General features: G+C 41.8%; 1 protein-coding gene across 1 annotated transcript in view; it reads left to right on the top strand.

Moving 5' to 3' along the window:
* Positions 1-19,230, top strand: part of FRAS1 (Fraser extracellular matrix complex subunit 1) — a 518,223-nt gene extending 498,993 nt beyond the window's left edge. Inside the window, exons 71-74 of the mRNA XM_061145732.1 lie at positions 9,884-10,050; positions 13,172-13,377; positions 15,940-16,086; positions 18,589-19,230. Coding sequence (XP_061001715.1) covers positions 9,884-10,050; positions 13,172-13,377; positions 15,940-16,086; positions 18,589-19,182 — 1,114 coding nt within the window. The 3' untranslated portion in view covers positions 19,183-19,230. The remainder of the gene's footprint in view (positions 1-9,883; positions 10,051-13,171; positions 13,378-15,939; positions 16,087-18,588) is intronic.
* The last annotated feature ends 508 nt before the right edge of the window (positions 19,231-19,738 follow it).

The following is a 19,738-nucleotide window of genomic DNA, read 5'->3' as shown; positions in this document are numbered from 1 at the left end:
TGACGGGGAGGGCGCTGAGAGCAGGCGCAACTTTTCGTTCCGCGCTTTTGTGGAACACCCGAGGGCTGGAACCTCGCGCAGCGCGGGGCGCGCTCCATATAGAACAGCCGGGAGCCTGAGCAGCACAGACGGAGAAAGCAGCGCCAGCCCCTCCCGGCAGCGCCAGCCTGTCCCCGCGGTGCCAGCCCCTCCCCGCGGCGCCAGCCCCTCCCCGCAGAGCGACGGAACTAGCTACCTGAATAAGAGTCCACCTCTGCCCGCCTGTGTCAGGGCGGAAATGAGGCTCTGAAGAGACCGACAAACAGAAGCCAAATAAACAAAGGGAACCGCTTCAGAAGGGACTGGTGCAACAGATTAAAATCCCTCTAGGAAACACCGACTACACCGGAGGAGCCTGTAGATATCGAGAAGCGTAAGCTGGAACGAGGAGCTATCTGAAACTGAGCCGAACCCACACTGACCACAACAGCTCCAGAGAAACTCCTAGATATATTTTTACTTTTTTTTCTTTCTTTTTTTTTTTAATTTTTTAATTTTTTCTCTTTTATTTTCCTTTAAAATTCCCTACTACTCCCCCATTACTCCTTAACTTTCATTTCCATAGATTTTTACGATTTTTTTAATTAGGGGGAAAAAAATTTTTTTTTTCTTTCTTTTTTCTTTTTCTTTTTTTTTCTTTTTTCTTCTTTTTTTTTTCTTTCCTTTTTCTCTTCTATTTTCTATTTTTGTTTTTCTCTTATCTCTTTTAAAGTCCTCTAGTACTCCTCTACTACTCCTTAATTTTCATTTTCAATACATTATAACCTTACAAAAAAAAAAAAAGAAGAGAAGCCCTATTTTTAAACCGAAGATTATTCTCTCCCAATCTTGACTCTCCGTTTTCTACCTCAGAACACCTCTATTTCCTCCTTTCCCCTTCTCTTCCGAATCCAATTCTGTGAATTTTTGTGGATGTCTGGGCTACGGAGAACACTCTGGGAACAGACAACTGCGTAGATCTGTCTCTCTCCTCTTGAGTCCCCCTTTTTCTCCTCCTGCTCATCTCTATCTCCCTCCTCCCTCTCCTCTTCTTCATGTAACTCTGTGAACCTCTCTGGGTGTCCCTAACGGGGGAGAATCTTTTCGCCATTAACCTAGAAGTTTTCTTATCAGTGCTGCATAGTTGGAGAAGTCCTGAGACTATAGGAAGAATAAAACTGAAATCCAGAGGCAGGAGACTTAAGCCCAAAACCTGAGAACACCAGAAAACTCCTGACTACATGGAACTTTAAGTAATAAGTGACTATCCAAAAGCCTCCATACCTACACTGAAACCAACCACCACCCAAGAGCCAATAAGTTTTAGAGCAAGACATACCACGCAAATTCTCCAGCAACGCAGGAACATAGCCCTGAACGTCAACATACAGGCTGCCCAAGGTCACACCTAACACATAGACCCATCTCAAAACTCATTACTGGGCACTCCATTGCTCTCCAAAGAGAAGAAATCAAGTTCCACGCACCAGAACACTGACGCAAGCTTCCCTAACCAGGAAACCTTGACAAGCCAATCGTCTAACCCCACCCACTGGGTAAATCCTCCACAATAAAAAGGAACCACAGACCTCCAGAACGCAGAAAGCCCACTCCAGACACAGCAATCTAAACAAGATGAAAAGGCAAAGAAATACCCAACAGGTAAAGGAACATGATAAATGCCCACCAAGTCAAACAAAAGAGGAGGAGATAGGGAATCTACCTGAAAAAGAATTTAGAATAATGATAATAAAAATGATCCAAAATCTTGAAAACAAAATGGAGTTACAGATAAATAGCCTGGAAACAAAGATTGAAAAGATACAAGAAATGTTTAATAAAGACCTAGAAGAAATAAAAAAGAGTCAATTAAAAATGAATAATGCAATGAATGAGATCAAAAACACTTTGGAGGGAACCAAGAGTAGAATAACGGAGGCAGAAGATAGGATAAGTGAGGTAGAAGATAAAATGGTGGAAATAAATGAAGCAGAGAGGAAAAAAGAAAAAAGGATCAAAAGAAATGAGGACAACCTCAGGGACCTCTGGGACAATGTGAAACGCCCCAACATTCGAATCATAGGAGTTCCAGAAGAAGAAGACAAAAAGAAAGGCCATGAGAAAATACTCGAAGAGATAATAGCTGAAAACTTCGCTAAAATGGGGAAGGAAATAGCCACCCAAGTCCAAGAAGCCCAGAGAGTCCCAAACAGGATAAACCCAAGGCGAAACACCCCAAGACACATATTAATCAAATTAACAAAGATCAAACACAAAGAGCAAATATTAAAAGCAGCAAGGGAGAAACAACAAATAACACACAAAGGGATTCCCATAAGGATAACAGCTGTTCTATCAATAGAAACCCTCCAGGCCAGAAGGGAATGGCAGGACGTACTGAAAGTAATGAAAGAGAATAACCTACAACCTAGATTACTGTATCCAGCAAGGATCTCATTCAGATGTGAAGGAGAATTCAAAAGCTTTACAGATAAGCAAAAGCTGAGAGAATTCAGCACCACCAAACCAGCTCTTCAACAAACGCTAAAGGATCTTCTCTAGACAGGAAATGCAGAAAGGTTGTATAAACGTGAACCCAAAACAACAAAGTAAATGGCAACAGGATCACACCTATCAATAATTACCCTAAATGTAAATGGGTTGAATGCCCCAACCAAAAGACAAAGATTGGCTGAATGGATACAAAAACAAGACCCCTATATATGCTGTCTACAAGAGACCCACCTCAAAACAAGAGACACATACAGACTAAAAGTGAAGGGCTGGAAAAAAATATTTCATGCAAACGGAGACCAAAAGAAAGCAGGAGTCACAATACTCATATCAGATAAAATAGACTTTCAAATAAAGGATGTGAAAAGAGACAAAGAAGGACACTACATGATGATCAAAGGATCAATCCAAGAAGAAGATATAACAATTATAAATATATATGCACCCAACATAGGAGCACCACAATATGTACGGCAAACACTAACGAGTATGAAAGAGGAAATTAATAGTGACACAATAATAGTGGGAGACTTTAATACCCCACTCACAACTATGGATAGATCAACTAAACAGAAAATTAACAAGGAAACACAAACCTTAAATGACACAATGGACCAGCTAGACCTAATTGATATCTATAGGACATTTCACCCCAAAACAATCAACTTCACCTTTTTCTCAAGTGCACACGGAACCTTCTCCAGAATAGATCACATCCTGGGCCATAAATCTGGTCTTGGAAAATTCAAAAAAATTGAAATCATTCCAGTCATCTTTTCTGACCACAGTGCAGTAAGATTAGATCTCAATTACAGGAAAAAAATTGTTAAAAATTCAAACATATGGAGGCTAAATAACACGCTTCTGAATAACCAACAAATCATAGAAGAAATCAAAAAAGAAATCAAAATATGTATAGAAATGAATGAAAATGAAAACACAACAACCCAAAACCTATGGGGCACTGTAAAAGCAGTGCTAAGGGGAAGGTTCATAGCATTACAGGCTTACATCAAGAAACAAGAAAAAAACCAAATAAATAACCTAACTCTACACCTAAAGCAATTAGAGAAGGAAGAAATGAAGAACCCCAGGGTTAGCAGAAGGAAAGAAATCTTAAAAATCAGGGCAGAAATAAATGCAAAAGAAACTAAAGAGACGATAGCAAAAGTCAACAAAGCTAAAAGCTGGTTTTTTGAAAAAATAAACAAAATTGACAAACCATTAGCAAGACTCATTAAGAAACAAAGAGAGATGAACCAAATTAACAAAATTAGAAATGAAAATGGTGAGATCACAACAGACAACACTGAAATACAAAGGATCATAAGAGACTACTACCAGCAGCTCTATGCCAATAAGATGGACAACTTGGATGAAATGGACAAATTCTTAGAAAAGTATAACTTTCCAAAACTGAACCAGGAAGAAATAGAAGATCTTAACAGACCCATCACAAGCAAGGAAATCGAAACTGTCATCAAAAATCTTCCAGCAAACAAAAGCCCAGGACCAGATGGCTTCACAGCTGAATTCTACCAAAAATTTAGAGAAGAGCTAACACCTATCTTACTCAAACTCTTCCAGAAAATTGCAGATGAAGGTAAGCTTCCAAACTCATTCTATGAGGCCACCATCATCCTAATCCCAAAACCAGACAAAGATGCCACAAAAAAAGAAAACTACAGGCCAATATCACTGATGAACATAGATGCAAAAATCCTTAACAAAATTCTAGCAAACAGAATCTAACAACATATTAAAAAAATCATACACCATGACCAAGTGGGCTTTACCCCAGGAATACAAGGATTCTTCAATATCCGCAAATCAATCAATGTAATACACCACATTAACAAATTGAAAGATAAAAACCATATGATTATCTCAATAGATGCAGAGAAAGCCTTTGACAAAATTCAACACTCATTTATGATTAAAACTCTCCAAAAAGCAGGAATAGAAGGAACATACCTCAACATAATAAAAGCTATATATGACAAACCCACAGCAAGCATCACCCTCAATGGTGAAAAATTGAAAGCATTTCCCCTGAAATCAGGAACAAGACAAGGGCGCCCACTCTCACCACTACTATTCAACATAGTGTTGGAAGTTTTGGCCACAGCAATCAGAGCAGAAAAAGAAGTAAAAGGAATCCAGATAGGAAAAGAAGAAGTGAAACTCTCACTGTTTGCAGATGACATGATCCTCTACATAGAAAACCCTAAAGACTCTACCAGAAAATTACTAGAGCTAATCAATGAATATAGTAAAGTTGCAGGATATAAAATTAACACACAGAAATCCCTTGCATTCCTATATACTAACAATGAAAAAACAGAAAGAGAAATTAAGGAAACAATACCATTCACCATTGCAACAAAAAGAATAAAATACTTAGGAGTATATCTACCTAAAGAAACAAAAGACCTATACATAGAAAACTATAAAACACTGATGAAAGAAATCAAAGAGGACACAAACAGATGGAGAAACATACCGTGTTCATGGATTGGAAGAATCAATATTGTCAAAATGGCTATTCTACCCAAAGCAATCTATAGATTCAATGCAATCCCTATCAAGCTACCAACGGTATTTTTCACAGAACTAGACCAAAGAATTTCACAATTTGTATGGAAATACAAAAAACCTCGAATAGCCAAAGTAATCTTGAGAAAGAAGAATGGAACTGGAGGAATCAACCTGCCTGACTTCAGGCTCTACTACAAAGCCACAGTCATCAAGACAGTATGGTACTGGCACAAAGACAGAAATATAGATCAATGGAACAGAACAGAAAGCCCAGAGATAAATCCACAAACCTATGGACATCTTATCTTCGACAAAGGAGGCAAGGATATACAATGGAAAAAAGACAACCTCTTTAACAAGTGGTGCTGGGAAAACTGGTCAACCACTTGTAAAAGAATGAAACTAGAACACTTTCTAACACCATACACAAAAATAAACTCAAAATGGATTAAAGATCTAAATGTAAGACCAGAAACTATACAACTCCTAGAGGAGAACATAGGCAAAACCCTCTCCGACATAAATCACAGCAAGATCCTCTATGACCCACCTCCCAGAATATTGGAAATAAAAGCAAAACTAAACAAATGGGACCTAATGAAACTTAAAAGCTTTTGCACTACAAAGGAAACTATAAGTAAGGTGAAAAGACAGCCCTCACATTGGGAGAAAATAATAGCAAATGAAGAAACAGACAAAGGATTAATCTCAAAAATATACAAGCAACTCCTGCAGCTCAATTCCAGAAAAATAAATGACCCAATCAAAAAATGGGCCAAAGAACTAAACAGACATTTCTCCAAAGAAGACATACAGATGGCTAACAAACACATGAAAAGATGCTCAACATCACTCATTATTAGAGAAATGCAAATCAAAACCACAATGAGGTACCATTACACGCCAGTCAGGATGGCTGCTATCCAAAAGTCTACAAGCAATAAATGCTAGAGAGTGTGTGGAGAAAAGGGAACCCTCTTACACTGTTGGTGGGAATGCAAACTAGTACAGCCGCTATGGAAAACAGTGTGGAGATTTCTTTAAAAACTGGAAATAGAACTGCCATATGACCCAGCAATCCCACTTCTGGGCATACACACTGAGGAAACCAGATCTGAAAGGGACACGTGCACCACAATGTTCATCACAGCACTGTTTATAATAGCCAGGACATGGAAGCAACCTAGATGCCCATCAGCAGAAGAATGGATAAGGAAGCTGTGGTACATATACACCATGGAATATTACTCAGCCTTTAAAAAGAATTCATTTGAACCAGTCCTAATGAGATGGATGAAACTGGATCCCCTTATACAGAGTGAAGTAAGCCAGAAAGGTAAAGAACATTACAGCATACTAACACATATATATGGAATTTAGAAAGGTGATAACGATAACCCTATATGCAAAACAGAAAAAGAGACACAGAAATGCAGAACAGACTTTTGAACTCTGTGGGAGAAGGTAAGGGTGGGATGTTTTGAAAGAACAGCATGTATATTATCTATGGTGAAACAGATCACCAGCCCAGGTGGGATGCATGAGACAAGTGCTCAGGCCTGGTGCACTGGGAAGACCCAGAGGAATCGGGTGGAGAGGGAGGTGGGAGGGGGGATCGGGATGGGGAATACGTGTAAATCTATGGCTGATTCATATCAATGTATGACAAAACCCACTGAGATGTTGTGAAGTAATTAGCCTCCAATTAATAAAAAAATAAATAAATAAAAATAAAATAAAAAAAAATAAATAAAATGAATGGATGGAAAAAAAAATAATAATAGTAACTACCAGTGGTATTAGTTACCGTGTATGGAGTGAAGACTATGTGGTAGGCTCTGTACTAAGCTCTTTTTTTTTTTAATTTATTGATTTATTTTAATTGGAGGCTAACTATATTTTACAATATTGTAAGTTCAAGTCTCATTACAGTGATCACCCTCAAGATTGCTTACTGTATTTCCACTTTATAACTAATGAAACTGGGAGTCGGAAAAAAAAGAAAAAAGAAAACATTCCTGGTACCTTTTAAATACCTTCAATGCCCCATTCAGTTGTACTCTCCCCAGCTCTCCACTAAGTTAACCACTAGCCTGGTATTTGTGCCTTTCATCCCTTGTTTTGGGTTTCCCTGGTGGCTCAGATGGTAAAGTGTCTGCCTGCAACGCAGAAGACCGGGGTTCAATCCCTGGGTCAGGAAGATCCCCTGGAGAAGGAAATGGCACCCTACTGCAGTACTCTTGCCTAGAAAATCCTATGGATAGAGGAGCCTGGTAGGCTACAGTCCATGGGGTCGCAAAGAGTTGGACATGACTGAGGGATTTCATTTTATCCCTTGTTTTGGCTTATGGTTCACCTCATATTTAGATCATCCCTGTAACTCAAATCGTAAAGAATCTGCCTGCAATGCAGGAGACCTGAGTTCAATCCCTGGGTTGGGAAGATCCTCTGGAGAAGGGAATGGTAATGCACTCCAATATTCTTGCCTGGAGAATCCCATGGACAGAGGAGCCTGGTGGGCTACAGTCTGTGGGATAGCAAAGAGTTGGACATGACTGAGTGACTAATGCTACTACTTCTCACCTCACATTTACTTCTACATGGTTTTGCATATCTTTGAACTTTATATAAAATTTTCAGACTGCATTAATTCTCACTGTTCTCAGTGAATTGTTTGTTGATTCATAAGTGAAATCAGCATGAATGTTGATCCATGTAGCTGCTGTTTGTCTTTCGCTGCATTAAGGTAGTCTCCATACGAATTGCCCACAATTTATTTGACCACTCTGGTTTATAATCCCAGATTCTCTCTATCACTCCATCTGTCTCCATGTGTCTCTTAGTTAACATGTGTGAGAAGTTTCTCCAGGGTAGGTGCTGGATTTTTTTTTTTTTTTTTTGAGAAGAGAGAGGAATAATGGTTTGAAATGGCAAAAAGGAGCAAAAAAATCATTAGCCCCACTTCTAGTCCCAGAGTTGGTGAATATGGAAGTCTGCAGGGTAAAGAGTATTGTTGGGTGTACTGAGGCGTCAGGGTTGGATGTCCTTGTTCTTCATCAGGGAGATCCTTACCTGTGGCTTCCCCATTATTCCCAGGGTGAGCCTCCTTAGGCCCAACTGTACATTTGATCATCTCCACATCTTTTGATATGGCTCTGTATGGATGCAATAGGACTCTAAGACATACATAACTATCTAGTCTGACTCGGGAAATTCAGACTTAATTCAAAAGAATTGTGTCTCCTGTTATGCCTATTTTTGTGAGGTCATTATAACCTTATAAATTATGATTATCATCATCTCAATCTCATCATTCATCCTTTTTAATCAGTAAGTATTTATCCAGTGTCTTATGGCCTGGCACTGAATAGATTCTGATAATACCAACTCAACAGGAAAAACCTATTTCCCTGAGTCCAGTAAATGAAGTCTTGGCACAATGAACAGTTATATCAAAGCTGTTAAAACAGGGTCAGGCCTACTTTGTGTGGGTTTCTCCTGTGCCCCAAACTCCTTCTTCACCTCAGCCCTCTCAAATCTACCCTGAACAGTTCAATTAAAAGTAAGGAATGATCAGATGGACTCAGTTGGAAGAATAAAGCATTGAAATTACCACTTGTGCATTGTTGTTCAGTCGCTAAGTTGAGTTTGTTTCTTTGCTACTCCGTGAACTGCAGTATGCCAGGCTTTCCTGTCCTTCACTATCTCCCAGAGTTTGTTCAGACTTGTGTCCATTCAGTCAGTGATGCCATCCAACCACCTCTTCCTCTTCTTTAACAAATATATGTGTTAGGAATTTGGCTAGCATCAAAGGTACAGTGGTGAGCAGATATAGGCTATGACTCTATGGAAATTGTAATTGGTGAATCAGACTTTGATCACGCATTTAAATAGAACAGCAGGCCACAATAAGTACTATGGGGAAAAAAAAAAAAAACACTGCACAGTGTATTGAGAACAAATGATAAAGAGATCTGACCCAGCCTGGGAGGGAAGAGAAAGAAGGTAAGCTTCCTAGAGAAAGTGGTGTTTGAGATTTGAACAGTAAGAGTTCTCTAGGCAATGGGTGGTAGCAGACAAGGAGGGAGCATTCCAGTAGGTTTGTCAAGGTCAAAGTCAGAAAACTAAATTCATTACCTCTAATCTCAATTTGAACCGCAGGGCTTTCCAGAATGAGAGGGCCAGGAAAAGCAAAGAATATTGAAGAGTCTAAAAGCCAATTAGATTATTCCTGCTCCAAAGAACAGATGAACCTCATAAGAACTTGAACTAAATAAAGTCTCTCGCCTGTCAGTTCAGTTCGGTTCAGTCGCTCAGTTGCATCCGACTCTTTTTGACCCCATGGACTGCAGCATGCAGGCCTCCCTGTCCATCACCAACTCCCAGAGTTTACTCAAACTCATGTCCATTGAGTTGGTGATGCCATCCAACCATCTCATCCTCTGCTTTCCCCTCTCCTCCTGCCTTCAATCTTCCCAAGCATCAGGGTCTTTTCAAATGAGTCAATTCTTCACATCAGGTGGCCAGAGTATTGGAGTTTCAGCTTCAGTGTCAGTCCTTCCAATGAATATTCAGGATTAATTTACTTTAGGATGGACTGGTTGGATCTCCTTGAAGTCAAGGGACTCTCGAGTCTTCTCCAATACCGCAGTTCAAAAGCATCAATTCTTCGGCTATTGCCTGTACCCATCTCTTTATTCACTAAATGTTTTAGCACCTACAGCAAAGTGCAGGGTGGGAACAGGAGGGCAGCCCAAATGACTGATGAAAAATCAATCCTACCTCAAAGGAGCTCTTGTTTTTCTGCATTTAGATTCCTGATACCCATTGCATTCCAGCAGACCAACCGCCCTGTCCCTGTTGTGTATTCGCTCAATACTGAATTTCAGCTCTGCAACAATGAGAAGGTGTTCCTAATGGACCCCAACACTTCTGATATGTCACTGGCAGAAATGGATTACAAAGGAGCCTTCTCGAAAGGTAAGCATTCCCTTCACCCAAAGGCAGAGACTCTGCTGGACTTGAGAAGCTGTTGGGTAGGTCTCCTAGAATCTCTGCTTGTCGGCTTTCAGTCAGCTCTCCAGGGAAGAGTCTCCCAGGGCTGGTTCCAGGGCAGCCAGGGTTTAGTCAAGGAACAGATTCATATTCTTCCTTCAGGTTATTTCAAAATAAGATCATATTCTTTGTGTTATAATAATTAGTGATGTGATAAGTGTGAAAGTGCTCATGAGTTGTAAGAACACGGGGGGGCTTCCAGCCAGATTCTAATGCATTGTCTAACTTTGGGTGAATTGCTTCATCTGTCAGTTCCTGAGATTGCAATATGACTGCCTACCAGCCTCAAAACTACACCAAACGTCCATGTCTTCTTCAGCAGGCTTGCTCTACTTGAAATGGTTCCTTTGCCCTCCCCCTGCTCCAGACAGGGCTCCCTTGACTTTCTTCTTCTTCAGGTCTCTATCTAATGCTAACCTCCCCAGAGAGACTGGCTTTGACCATACCAGTCAATCTAATACAGGTTTTCATATCTTTCACTTTCACTAAATGTTGTTCATTTTTTATAGTACTTGTCATAATTTTTAATATCATATTTCTTTACTTATCAAATTTGCACATCATCCCATGAATGGGATGCTCAATAAATATTTGTTGAATGAATAAACTATAGATGAATCAATTATCTTTTCTTCCAGTTTCTCTTTTCTGCCTTTTTCTTAGTTTTAATCTTTTGCTCATATCTGAGTTTTTTCTCTCATCCTAAAAACATATCCCATTAGAGAAAAATCTCTCATCCCTACTTCTCGCTCAAACTTCAACCCACATGTCCTCCTTTTCTTTTCTCTGAGAATCTTCCCGAAGGAGTGGTGAATATAGACACTGTCCCCATGGCCCTTCTTCCCAGTCACTCCTGCGTTGTCTGTTGCAGACTGGCTTTGTCCTACCACAGCTCAGAATTCTCTCTTGTCAGACACCAAGCCTATGGATTTGGACACTTTGTTCTCTGGTTTCCTTTGCGCCAGCCTCACCTGATGCCATCTTGCCTTTCTGACCACTTCCCACTCTCTGGCCGTCCGTCCTCTGCCCTGTCAGTGTTGCTGTCTCCACGTTCCATGCTTGGCTCCTTGTTCTCACTTCAGTGCTCCTCCAGTCACCCCCGTGGCTTGGCTCCTCCCTGTCCTCTGAACTTCCTAACCTCCTGCTATTCCACAGCTGCTCCATGAAAATGAACCTTGTCCCTGGTCTCTTCTGAGCTTCACTTCCACACTTCCACACACAGGTTGAAACTACCAAACCTCTCCAAGTGATGTCATTAAGACACCTGTTGTTATTGTTCCCTTGCTTAGTCATGTCTGATTCTTTGCAACCCCATGGACTGCAGCACGCCAGGCCTCCCTATCCTTCACTATCTCCCTGAGCTTGCTCAAACTCATGTCCATTGAGTTTGAGCAGACGCAAATGATGCCACTCAGTGATGCCATCCAACCATCTCATCCTCTGTCCCCCGCTTCTCCTCCTGACTTCAATCTTTCCCAGCATCAGGGTCTTTTCCAATGAGTCAGTTCATTGCATCAGGTGGCCAAAGTAGGAGCTTCAGCATCAGCATCAGTCCTTCCAATGAATATTCAGGACTGATTTCCTTTAGGATTGACTGGTTTGATCTCCTTGCTGTCCAAGGGACTCTCAAGAGTCTTCTCCAACACCACAGAGCGAAAGGATAAATTCTTCGGCACTTAACCTTCTTTATGGTCTAACTCTCACATCCGTACATGACTACTGGAAAAACCATAGCTTTGACTATACGGACCTCTGTTGGCAAAGTGATGTGTCTCTTTTTAATACACAGTCTAGGTTTGTCATAGCTTTTCTCGAGATGTCTAGAACTGGACTCATCTCCCCCTAGATATGTTCCTGTCACATTCACTGCCCCACTGACTGCATCAGCAAGCTCTAGGTGGTCAGCCAAAGATCCCAGGGCTAACCTCTACTTCTCCTTTACCTCCTATACCCCATCCCCGATGGTAATAAGACAACTGGTCCCAACTCTTAGGCATGCCTTGCATTCAGTCCCTTTGTTGTTGTTTAGTCTCTCAGCCATGTCCGACTCTTTGTGACCCCATAGACAGTAGCCCACCAGGCTCCTATGTCTATGGGATTTCCCAGGCAAGAATCCTGGAGTTTGTGCTCACGTCCTCCTCCTGCGTGTCACAGATAGGAAATGTTGAACAAGTTATTTAACATAGGGACACGAATTGAACCCATCTCTTAGGCTCTTGGGAGGACTAAATAAGATACTGTAGGTAAAGAATTTGATGCCCTAGCAGGAACTAAGAAAAAGTAACTACACCAGGACTGGTACCCTTCCAGCATTCCGTATTTTGTACATGGACTTGCTTTTACCTAGGATGCTCTCCCAGCCTCTGCATCCCCACTCAGATGCCCCAGCTGACAACTCATGGTTCAGAATACAGCTCAAATGTCATCTCCTCTTCATACCCTTCCATAGCGCTCTCCAGACAGAGTTTTGTGCTATGCCCTCATTGTCAGCTCTGTGCTCATTTGATGTTGTTTACCTTCCTCTGTGGTGAGGTAACAGTATCGTGCAGTGGTCAACAGTGTGGGTTTTTCAAACCAAGCACCTTTGACTTTGAATCCCGCCCTCACTGCTCAGTGACTTTGTGACTTTGAACAAATCACCTCACCACTCAAAGTCCTCATCTATGAAATTGTGAGCACTCCCTGAGTTCTCCCATGGGAAGGACTTAGTAAAGTACCTAGCCAGGAGTGTGTGTTCAGTAAATGTTAGCTGCTTTTAGCAATTGCTTTGCTTGTATTTCTGCCCTCTTAGCTGTGTCTTACTCACCTTTGTATCCCCTGCACATAAGGGAATGCTTGCCCTATCTTAAATACTTCAGGAACATTTACTGATTAAAGGAGACAGTGCATGAATGAATGTGTATTTTAGGGGTACATGGACCCCACAGCTCTTCATAGAAAGGTACTTTTGATTCTGAAGGAGCATGTTAAAGCCTTCCTATCCTTGACACTTTTTTTTTCCTCTTTCTTAAAGTCTGACCTAATTAATGCCTTGCAATCTTTTCAGGTCAAATCCTTTATGGCCGAGTACTTTGGAATCCAGAGCAAAACCTTAATTCTGCTTACAAGCTCCAACTAGAGAAGGTCTATCTTTGTACTGGGAAGGATGGCTACGTGCCTTTCTTTGATCCCACGGGGACCATCTACAATGAAGGGCCACAGTATGGATGCATTCAGCCCAACAAACATCTGAAACACAGATTCCTGCTGCTGGTATGCTGTTTGTGTTAAAGGGCTGACACACGGATAGATTTCCTCAGCTATAAATTTTGCCTAATGCCAGAACCCCACGCTTGAAGGTTTCTACAGATACTGTGATTGTTTCTTGATGTTGTCTCTGTCAGCTTAATTCTAGTACATATTACAAAGCGAGTGATAATTATGGTGGGTAACAATGTTACCAAACCCAGATCTGGCTGCTTGCCACTGAAAAGCCAATAAAAAGGTTGGTGGAAAGGAAAGTTTGCTTTCTTTTGGATGCTGGTAACCAAGGGGGAGGGCAGACGCATGTCTAAAGGCCAGTTCTGCCCCCTGACAATCAGGGGCAAGAGCTTTTATACACAGAGGGAAGGGGTGACATGCAGAAACAGTATGGTCAGCTCTGACAGTCATCTTGAAACTGGTCATCAGTGGTCTGACCAGAGTCATCTTGATTGTCTTGAATACTGATGGTCTTCAGTTCTAGAGTTCATTTGTTTCCATTTCTTTGCAGTCAGTTCTCAGACCTGTGGCAGCCTGTATCATGGCTATAGCCTGGTCATCATGTACTTAACTTCTTTCACCTGGTTCAGTTCAGTTCCATTCAGTCACTCAGTCGTGTCCGACTCTTTGCGACCCCATGAATTGCAGCACGCCAGGCCTCCCTGTCCATCACCAACTCCCTGAGTTCACTCAAACTCATGCCCATCAAGTCGGTGATGCCATCCAGCCATCTCATCCTCTGTCGTCCCCTTCTCCTCCTGCCCCCAATTCCCCCCCAGCATCAGGGTCTTTTCCAATGAGTCAACTCTTTGCATGAGGTGGCCAAAGTACTGGAGTTTCAGCTTCAGCATCAGTCCTTCCAATGAACACCCAGGACTGATCTCCTTTAGGATGGACTGGTTGGATCTCCTTGCAGTCCAAGGGACTCTCAAGAGTCTTCTCCAACACCACAGGTCAAAAGCTTCAATTCTTTGGTGCTCAGCTTTCTTTATAGTTCAACTCTCACATCCATACATGACCACTGGAAAAACCATAGCCTTGACCAGACAGACCTTTGTTGGCAAAGTAATGTCTCTGCTTTTTAATATGCTGTCTAGGTTGGTCATAACTTTCCTTCCAAGGAGTAAGCGTCTTTTAATTTCATGGCTGCAATCACCATCTGCAGTGATTTTGGAGCCCCAAAAAATAAAGTCTGACACTGTTTCCACTGTCTCCCCATCTACTTCCCATGAAGTGATGGGACCAGATGCCATGATCTTAGTTTTCTGAATGTTGAGCTTTAAGCCAACTTTTTCACTCTCCTCTTTCACTTTCATCAAGAGGCCTTTTAGTTCATCTTCACTTCCACCTGGCAGGGGTTTCAGTATCTACAAGACAGCTCACAGGATATGGCTCAGAGTACTATCTATCGCTGAGAAGGAGCTAAAGGTCCTTGACTATGCTTACTGACTACATTATTATTATTTGGTCCCCTTTGACTGTTTTCCTTTGTTTCTGCATTTTCTCACTTCTCTGATTAAACCTATTCTTTGGCCAAAGTTTTTCCACAAAGGGCAGACTGAGGACATGGAGGCGCAGGGGAGGGGCAAGGACCAGCGGGTCCTGTTCCATGTCAACAAGACAAGCTGTCACTGAGGTTCCGGGAAGAGGAAAGTCTAAGAAAGTATTTCTCAGTGTGTCCCAGAGACCCCTCAGTATCCCCAGTATTCTTTCAGGACCTCCAAAGAGTCAAAACTACTTTCGTGATGATATGATGTTGCTTGTTTTTTTCACACTCACTCCCTCACAATTACAGAGAGTATGCAGGTTTACTGATACAGAATCTACACTTCGTATTGTGCCTAATCTTCAAAAAACACCATTTCCTGAGGTTTGATTTAGTATCAAAAAAGGATATGCACAATTATTTGAAAAAGTTATTCAAACATTTCTCCCTCTTCCAGCTATTAATACCTAGCTTATGTGAGGCCAGATTGTCTTCACATATTTCAGCCAAAACAACATATCACAACTGATGGAAAATAGAAGCAATTATGAGAATCTAGTTCTTTTCTATCATTTTGCCAAAATGTAAAACAAGGCCAACTCTCTTTTTGGGTGGATATGAATATAGGTGTTTCCACTAAAAAATATATTACTTATGTTAACATGTAATGGGTTGCTCATTTCTCTCTTAAAATGAATTAGCAAATATCTATTTTTTCATTTTAAAAAATTGTTCATTGTAGCATAATCACAGTGTTAATTTTAAAAGAATAAATATTGATAGATTTAAATCACATAAAATGAAAGCTTTGAGATGTCTTTAATTTTTAAGTCCTGAGGACACATAGCTTGAGAATTGCTGGTCTAGGCTGTCTTACTTGTTATGTTTCAAGATCACAGAGGCCACCAAGTGTTCTCCCCAAGAGGGCGGTGGGTGCCCAGGGGCAGCAGTCTACTGAAGGCTTAGGTGAGGACTCCTGCAGCACACACTCCCCCGACCCAAAGGGTGACTGCCTCCTCCCTGTGACCGCCTGCCAGGTCAGTGGTTCCATCTTGCTAGATCTTGTGTTTCTCTCTTCCAACTCCTAGGACCGCAGTCAGCCAGAGGTAACTGACAAGTACTTCCATGACGTGCCCTTTGAGGCCCATTTTGCTTCCGAGTTGCCTGATTTCCACGTGGTCAGCAGCATGCCAGGCGTGGATGGATTTACTCTGAAGGTAGACGCGCTCTATAAGGTGAGTGTGGCGAGAGAAATAGAAGTGGAGGACCAATTCACTCTAAAGGTTACAAAGAGGAGGATGACATCATCTCTGCAATGGCAGTTTCTCTTTATAGCATTCTTGCTGGAAGGTCTTTTTATTGTTGTTAAACTTACCATTGTTGGTCAACTGCTAAGTCCTGTCAAACTCCTTGTGACCCCGTGGACTGCAGTATGAAAGGCTTCCCTGTCCTTCAGCATCTCCCAGAGTTCACCCAAGTTCATGTCCATTGATTCGGTGATGCCATCTAACCATCTCATCCTCTGTCACACTCTTCTTTCATCTTCAGTCTTTCCCAGCATCAGGGTCTTGGCTTCCCTGGTGGCTCAGATGGGAAAGAATCTGCCTACCATACAGGAGACCTGGGTTCGATCCCTGGGTCGAGAAGACCCCCTGGAGAAGGGAATGTCAACCCCTTCCAGTATTCTTTCCTGGAAAATTCCAAGGACAGAGGAGCCTGGCAGGCTTTAGTCCACAGGGTCGCAAAGAATCGGACATGACTGAGCAACTAACACACTCACCTCAAATTTTATCATCTATCCAATAAACCAACACAATAATAAAATTCTTTAATTTGCATATAGTCTCATCATGGCTCTGTGCAGCACCAGCTGTTTTTCACAGGCATGTGGAAATATTTAACAAAATCATCAATACAATCCAGTGATTTAGAATGGCAAGAATTACTAGTATTTAATAAGCAAAAATACTCTAAATCCCAGTAATAAGCATGAATTTCCAAGATCAATTTCTACTCTTCTCTGTCTTCAAATAGTAAGTCATGACCTTGGATTTCAGAACTATTATCACTCTTCAGAAGTTATTTCAAAATCATGGAGGGTCTCAATGGGAGGCAGATGAAAGGGAAATAAAATGCTTGATGACATAACCACTCAGAAGATGATCCAAAAAGTGTTCAGATTTATCAAATTTTTGTCCAAGTGTCTGTTTATTACGCACAGAGTAGGTGTTTAATGAATCTTTATTGCTCTATTATGGCTCTATTTTAGCTCAAGTTCATCAATGAATAGTAAATTAGCATACAAACCAGTGGAAGGTCACTGGGAATAAATTGGTTATTAATACTATTACTCTACTTATGTCAATAAAGACCAACAAATCATAAGCATTCATTAAGCTACAGAAACCCTAAAAGATAAATTCTTAGGGCTATTCCATGAACAAGTAGGAAAACAGAAAAAAATATGAATATCTGCCCTAAGATCACTTTAATTTGGAAATAGACTAGAACCCCAGAATATTTGGTTCAGTTCTCTATTCAGACACCAACCATTGCTAATGCTTTTCTTTTTCTTTCTCTTTTTTTTCCTATACTTCATCAAAATCTTTATTTATTCTGCTACAGTTACAGTGGCATATTTACTAATCCTTAAATGCACCACACATAGGCTTCCCTCAACATTTTTTAAAGGAGGCCAGTGATAGTCTGATTTATTCTATGACTTTAAAAAAAGATTCTTTCTTTAGTGGATCAGTTTCCTTTCTTTTTTTTTTAATTGAAATATATTTGATGTACAATGTTTAATGTTAGTTTCACGTGTGATACATAGTGATTCGACATTTGCATACATTATGGAATGATCACTGTGGTAAGCCTAATAACCATCTGTACCCATACAAAGTTATTACAGTTTTAGTGGCCGTATTCCTTATGCTGTGTATTACACCTCATGACTTATTTATTTTATAGCTGGAGGTTTGTACCTCTTGAGCCCCTTCATGTGTCCCGGCCCCCCACCCCCTCCTTCATCTGGCAACTACCTATTTATTCTCTGTATCTGAATCTGTTTTCATTTTGTTTTGCTTGTCTTTTTTTTTCTTAATTCCACATATAAGTAAAATCATATGGTATCAGTCTTTCTCTGACTGACTTATTTCACTTAGTGTAATACTTTCTAGGGCTCCCCAGGAGGCTCAGTGATAAAGAACCCACTTGCCAATGCAGGAGATGCAGGTTTGATCCCTGGGTTGGGAAGATCCCCTGGCGGAGGAAATGGCAACTCACTCCAGTATTCTTGCCTGGAGAATCCTGTGGACAGAGGAGCCTGGTGGGCCACAGTCCATGGGATCGCAAAAAGGTGGAAGTGTCCGAGTACAGCCTATAGAGCCTAATAATTTCTAGGTCCATCCATGTTGGCACAAATTGCAAGATCTTTTTTTATAGCTGAATAGTATTCCATTGTATACACACACACACACACACACACACACACACACACATATATATACACCACATCTTCCTTTTCCATTCATCTATTGATGGGCGCTCAAGTTGTTTCCATATCTTGGCTATTATAAATAATGTGGCTGTGAACATCAGTGTAGCTAAGGGTTTTCTTGAGACCATGAATCTATAGAAGCTTGTGGTGGGCAGTGGTCTTCCTGTTCCCTTCCTCAGAGGTGGTCCTGGGCATCAGTGACATGTTCAGTGCATCTCCCCTTTTTCTCCTCCTGCAGGTGGAAGCGGGACACCAGTGGTACCTTCAGGTGATCTACATCATCGGTCCTGACACCATCTCAGGCCCCAGGGTCCAGCGCTCTCTCACGGCCCCTCTGAGGCGCCACCGCAGGGACCTGGCGGACCCCAGTGGCTGGCTGAGCCTCGACGAGTCCCTCATCTATGACAATGAAGGGGACCAGGTCAAGAATGGCACCAATATGAAGTCCCTGAACCTGGAGATGCAAGAGCCAGTCGTGGCCGCGTCTCTCTCCCAGACCGGGGCGTCTATCGGCAGCGCCCTTGCTGCCATCATGCTCCTACTGCTGGTGTCTTTGGTGGCTTGTTTCATCACCAGGAAGTGCCAGAGACAGAGGAAGAAGCCGCCCCCGGGGCACATCTTGGAGGAATACCCTCTGAATACCAAGGTGGACGTGCCCAAGAGGGGCGCAGACAGGGTAGAGAAGAACGTGGACAGACAGTACTGCACGGTGCGCAATGTAAACATACTCGGTGACACCGAGGGCGCCTACGTGTTCAAAGGTGCTAAAGTCAAGAAATTGAATCTGGAAGTCAGAGTTCACAACAATTTACAGGACGGAACAGAAGTTTAATGGAGGAGACCCATGTGTATTTTTTTTTTCTAAAGTCATTTTTATAAAACGGGGCGGGGGGGGGAATACTGGTATTTTTATAATCTTGCCGATTAAAAAGGGAATATGATAGCGTTCAGTGGTGGAAGGCATACATCACATGCATCAACTCACAACTGAGCTACCTCATGAGACAAAGACCCACTGAGACCCCAGAGGATGGAAGGAGTTCTTTCCGTGGATCCCATTAACAGTCTCTGCAGCGGCAAGTTGTTCCTTCTGTAAGGCTAGTCTTGGAAAGCCAGTGTTCGGAGTTAGGACGGGACTTAAGTGAGTGGAGGGAGCACACAGGGATGTACCGGAAGGTCTCAGAGGCAGAAGGTGGGGGGCGGGAGGTGCTTTTGTTCTCCACCCCCCACCAGCTCCAGCTCCCTTTCGATTGCGCTCTTCCTGGGCGTCTGGACCGCAGAGTTCACATTGCTGATGCAGATTCCGCTCAGAATTCTGCTGATCAGCACCTATGTGTTTGCTCACGCGTCCAGTTGACAGTCTGCACTCTTCGTCCTCCGACTGTACT

This window comes from Dama dama, chromosome 6 (assembly GCF_033118175.1).
Source record: "Dama dama isolate Ldn47 chromosome 6, ASM3311817v1, whole genome shotgun sequence".
Taxonomy (NCBI): domain Eukaryota; kingdom Metazoa; phylum Chordata; class Mammalia; order Artiodactyla; family Cervidae; genus Dama; species Dama dama.
Note: the sequence above shows the minus strand (reverse complement) of the source record. Positions and strands in the feature narration are given on the sequence as shown.